Below are 6,000 nucleotides of genomic sequence, written 5' to 3' on the forward strand. Positions count from 1 at the left end.
CCTAAAACAAGTATTACAACAAATATTACCTTTACAATATACAACATAACATATTTATAATTTCTATTTAATCACTTTTCCTACTTATACTATGCTTTTACCACTACTATAATTCAATTGAAAAATATTTTAAGAAAAATACATATACCTAATACACATTTATAATTACTAGATAATAGTATAATTACAAAGCGAGTAGGTGGCCGGTTGGTGACGCTCTGCTGTACAGTAGCAGGTTACAAGTTGATCACTGTAATCATTACAGTGTAATGGATGGTGTTAAATTTGAATTCAATAATATAATATCAATACATCGTTGTATACGAAAAACGGTTCCGAGCAGAGATGGTTTGTTGGTCAAGGATATTTTATGTTATTTATTGTTATTATTATTACTGTAGGCGGTAGGTTGAATTAATATTATTTTCATATTATAATTTTTGTATACAATAAGATACTTTAAAAGTTTCAAGTTGGCATTTATTGAAAATAAAACTAAAACAGTTTGAAAATTGAAAATGTCCATAAACAACTAAAATGGAGTCAAAATCATTTGAAAATTCTACCAAGTATATAAAATTATAAAGTAAACATATGATGGAAAATAAATGTATCTATGGTTATCAACTGTAATTTTCCTAATAATTTGGGAAGCAATTTGGAGGCAATTGCCAATCCTCCATTAATATAATACAGAACATTAAAAAATCTGTAAAGCTTTCGAAAACGTTGTTTTCTTTACCCACTATTTTAATTTATAAGGTGATTATTTTCTAAATTAAATCTGAAGTGATTTATTTTTTAAGCCAAGTGTCGTATTTGGTACTTAATATGATGAGCGATACCTTTGTATAGTATATAGTATTAAGTAGGTACTTAATAAGTAATAACTATAAATTAATAACATAATGAGTATAGGATACTGAGTATATAGTTTTTTTCTTGATAACGACCATTATAATAAACTATTTTCAATAACGTATTATATTAATAAACGGTATTTTATATTTTCAAATATAAATTATTTATATATATATATATACAATTAATTACCTATACAAAATATAGTACATATATTATATTAAATTTGTAGTTATAAGAAAAAAGTTAAATTTAACATGAAAATAAAATTAATTAATACTCAAGTTACAGTACAACATCTGTAGTAGAACCCGATAAGTTAGAAGTTTCTAAAACAAAGTAATTCATTATGTAATTACTAAGCTATTTACAAGTAACTTAACTTTAACTTTTTAACTCGTTAATGCCCAACATTGTATTTTTCCGGCAGTAACCTTGTAGCCCTAAGAACTGTTTCGATTACAAGCCCTGTTCAATAGTATAATACCATAATCTTACTAGTGTGTCCGTTTATTTCTTTTTCGATGCCTTCTTTTTTCAACAACAATCCGTACAGCTGAGCTTGCGAAAATAGTCCAACTCCATCATTTATTGTCTGAATAATTTCGTTGGTACTCTTGTGCTGATAGGCCTGCAACAACATACAATTACAGTACAGTATAATGGGTGCACATGGTTTGCGCACATTAATTAAAATTACTACTCATTTGTGCACAGATTATTTCTAGTGCAACCACTAGTTTGAGCACACATTTTTGTTTTTGATGTGATGTGTTAAAAATTATGTACAATAACTTTTTATTGTAGCGGTCATTTGTTAATTAAAAATTAAATTAAATCAAGTACACACTAACGCAACGTTAGATCCAAATAACTTATTAAACACTTTTTCCAACTGGAATAAGTTATTACTTATTTCCGATACATAGTTTCAATTCATTAAATGGTTGCGTCATTGTTCACATTCAGATGCACCTGAGCCTTTAACTAGGCCGCTACAAGTATCGGAATTGATAATAGCGGAAGAAGCATGAGTAGTGTATGATCAAAGTCAAGTATTTTCAGATGAAATAAAATTATTGGTCATTGAAAGTGTCATCATGAAGATCCCTTAAAAACCTTGTCAAAATGTTTGGATGGTGACTTATTACCCATCGATGGACATTTAAATCATTCCGATGAACCATTCTCTCGTAAAAATCCAGCATTATTTATTTTTATTTTTATTTTATTTATAGTAGCAAACGGGTTGGAAACCCTTTTGAAAATATTTTACAAATTGCATAGGTCATTACAATAGTTACAATGATATATATGACAGAAAAATTAAACTGAATTACAATTATAATTAAGAGTGAAAAAAGAACAAAAATGAAAAAGTGTTAAGACATTAAATGATTAATAATAAGAGAAAAACAGATTAACAGAGGTAAATTAAAGATCGATAGAAGGATCCTCATTAATTTTAAACACGTAATACGCTCATTTTTCATATAATTGTTAGAACGCATAGTAATATGAAGAGGATCAGTAGAACGGTTACGACGAGGGGGAACCTTGAAGTTGAGTTGGGATGGTAAATCAGATGAATCTACTTGACCACATAACATTCCTTTTAAAAACTTAACGCAAAGAACACGCCTACGATCTGCTAATGAGTTAGCAACAGCAGAATAGTCGTGAGGAGGGTGATCCAGTACCTAACAAGAAACCGGCAGAACGCAGAAACCGGCGCTGAACTCTTTCGTGCTGGAGAGAGTCATTAACAGTAAAAGGATACCAAACACTACACCATATTCTAATATGGGGCGGACTTAAGAACAATATAGTAATTTAAATGACTAACGCAAAATCACTAACAGAATTATCAGCACGCAAGATTACAGAACCTGAAATATTGTATTAATGAATTAATAATGAGTGACTACGTGTGTATTGAGTAAGTGAAAATGTTTCATTTTGAAAAATGCAGTGATTAATCAATATTTTTGAATTAATTGACAAAGCTATCAAGGTCCTTTTGAAGGTGAAGACAATCATCAATAAAACTAATACTCAGGTAGACCTTAATGTCATTAGCGAAGCATAGAATACGAGAATGACGCAAAACATGGCTGATATTATCCAAAATAGAGGGAAAAAATGAAGGACAAATATCACCTTGACATGGACACCTTGAGGAACTCTAGAGGATGCTAGGTGTAAATTAGATTTGGCTTCAAAAATATTTATTCATTGTTATCGATCACTAAGATAAGAAGTAAGCCATGACCAGAGAGGGTCACCAAAGCCATAACTGTGAAGAATTTTTATCAGAACTTTATGATTAATTGAGTCAAAAGCTTTATTGAAGTCCGTATAAACTAAATCTAATTGTAACCGTGTTTGAAATGAGGAAACAGGATATTGCATGTTGTAATGGAACGACCCGGACGTACCCGAGTTGTTTTTAAATTAAGATATTATTGATTTGACGTTGAACTACCTTTAAAACCAGCCATTTAATAGTTAAGCAATATGAAAAAGAATTGAAATATACTTGTGATTTAAGACTGAAGAAGAACTATCCGACTTAAAAATGGGATCAGTAGAACTAAAATTGAGCATAGAAGAGAAAATGACTTCATTTTGAGACCTATGGAAAATAATCCATGGAGGATAAGAGATAACAAATCTCAGCTAAAATAAAAACTCACTAGAAAGACCATCAGGGCGAACGGTAGATAAGAAGCTGTTGAATACAGCATTTAGCTGATAAAAGTGACAGAATGTTTCTGGAATGCAATGTACAATGGAAACAGAGGAAAAAGAAGAAAATTTAAGGCGTCAGTACCTCTCTCCCATGTTATTTTGTGAATATTATAATCACCACAAAAAATAAAGGAAGAACCATAAAATTCGTTAATAATACGGACAATGGATTCGATATAAGTTTTGTAAATTGAAGAAGGTGATTGAGGGGGGATACTACCTATTATAAATTCTAAAGATGCTAATTTGAAGAGTATAAAAACTTGCTCCACATTATGTTGGGAAACAGTAATAAGGTGAAAAGGGATATCCTTACGTGTGCCAATGAGAACAGTTATTAAAATAGTTACATCGATCAAATTTATAAATATTATAATTAAGTAACCCTGGTTCACAATTATTAATAGAATCAGTATAGTATAAACTGACAAATTTAATATCATAGAAAATGTATAAAGTAGTTGGATACCAATATTATTTGCACAATTATCAGTACTTATAGCATTCTAAATTCCGGAATTTATACAAAGCAAATTTATCCATGATAAAATTGGAATACGTTTTGTGAGTTTTAAAAACACAATATGGGAAACAAATTTATTAAGTAAAATATAAAGTGATTTACCTGGATGTTGATAATGTCTTCCGAGTAAACCAAAGCTTTGGGTACATCCGTCAAACTCTGATAACCGCTATAATCGTACTCCAATTGTTTGAATGGTTGGAATTTAAAATCTTGGGCGCCAATATTATTCACGAAATCCAAGTGTTCTTAAATGTAATGGTATTATATAATCATCAAGCAAATGTAAAATATTTGTTACAAACAAATATACATACCCATGCACGAAGAAGATAGTAAATTTTGCAATCTTCCAATCCTCACTTTGATGCCGTCACAGTGGCCTTTTTTTAGCATTGCGAATAAATCCAACATCTCTTCAAACTGCGGATCTCTGAATTATGTTAACAATAATTAAAACCCAGAATTTTCAAAATTATTTTAACTTCAGTGTGAAGATGCCGAATTTAAACTTTGGGGAATGCTAGGTTCAGCACTATTCAATAACTAAGGTCACAAACATCTGAAGGTAAAAAGTTAATATCAAATATTATCTTATAATATAATTCAATTGTAGATTCTGAATGGAACGAAGCGATGAATGTATTATATTTACAATGATGTGTGTTTTGTTTTCTCTTTTGGGCTGTCATCACCATTTGGTACAATAAAAATGCTTCGACTAATTTTCTGCTTCATCATGTTTTTCTGGCAGAAAATTGAATCAAAGGATAAGATAATTGTTTCAAAAGTGTCAAATAGTTGAGGAAAAATGGAGATTTTTATGCAAAACAAAATACTCTTAGGTACATTAAATCAATTTTTTTAAGCCTATCACTAACAGGTTCACTGGAAAATGTATACCTACTATTTGGGTTAGGTTAGGTTTCATTCAACCGGTTTATTTATAATTTATAAACATAATAATAATGAACATTGCTTGCTTACCTCATGTGCTCTTCTCGTATTAACAAGCAAATTGTAGGTCTACCGGACAGCCGCCAAAATCTGCTGACAAATTTTAATTCTGTTTTAATGTCATCAATCAACAGTGACATGTCTCGATAGAGATAGAACTCAGATACTTCAAATATAAGAGGATAACACAGAACCGTCATTCCGCAAACTCTGTACATCTAAAAACATAAATCAATAATGAAATTGCGATAAATACATCTGACAGACCAAACATTACTTTACTAGTCCCAAGCGCTCCAATAGGCCTTAAAGGTCTTCCGGTCAATTTCAATTTATCGTTTATGCCCAAATTCGTGTACACCTGCCAGTGCAACAAACAATTAAAGTCTTTATCATTGGTAGAAAAAATTAAAACCAAAACAATCATAGAAAGTACAAAACGTGTAGTACTTTCATCAGCTCAGTGGATGACCAGATTTGAACAGGTTCAACTTCGTGAGGCGTTTGCGTTTGGATGCCATACGTAGCCATCATCGCTTGCAATCGCATGGATTCCGCTATGAGAACTACTTGAACCACTAAGTCAGTGGCAGTGCCCTGTAATGTACACAATACAATCACGAATGCAGTCAGTTAACAAATGCATAAACAAGTTGATCACAGAGGACATTGAAGGCAATAGTGCAATATAGAAAAAAGTGAATGCTAGCAATATTATATTACTTAAGTATGTTATACAAATTTGTTCAAAAATAATTTCAAGTCAATAATAAATAATATTTTAATTAACTAGTAGAAATAAACATTGAAATAACTACGATTTATTCATTCAGTTAATTTTAAAATTAAACTTTTAGTTAAAATCGTATATAAATATATCGAGGTTAAAGTTGAAAATGAATTTAGAC

General features: G+C 30.5%; 1 protein-coding gene across 2 annotated transcripts in view; it reads right to left on the minus strand.

Annotated features, from left to right (window-relative positions):
- LOC111041442 (probable phosphorylase b kinase regulatory subunit beta) overlaps window positions 1-6,000 on the minus strand; it is a 37,992-nt gene that overhangs the window by 9,908 nt on the left and 22,084 nt on the right. For both annotated transcript variants that reach the window (XM_022325715.1, XM_022325714.1), the window contains 6 exons: window positions 5,543-5,689; window positions 5,370-5,453; window positions 5,123-5,310; window positions 4,453-4,568; window positions 4,238-4,383; window positions 1,360-1,492 (listed from right to left, as the gene is read on the minus strand). In XM_022325715.1, the coding sequence (XP_022181407.1) occupies window positions 1,360-1,492; window positions 4,238-4,383; window positions 4,453-4,568; window positions 5,123-5,310; window positions 5,370-5,453; window positions 5,543-5,689 (814 nt within the window). The remainder of the gene's footprint in view (window positions 1-1,359; window positions 1,493-4,237; window positions 4,384-4,452; window positions 4,569-5,122; window positions 5,311-5,369; window positions 5,454-5,542; window positions 5,690-6,000) is intronic.

This window comes from Myzus persicae, unplaced genomic scaffold (assembly GCF_001856785.1).
Source record: "Myzus persicae strain clone G006 unplaced genomic scaffold, MPER_G0061.0, whole genome shotgun sequence".
Lineage (NCBI taxonomy): Eukaryota > Metazoa > Arthropoda > Insecta > Hemiptera > Aphididae > Myzus > Myzus persicae.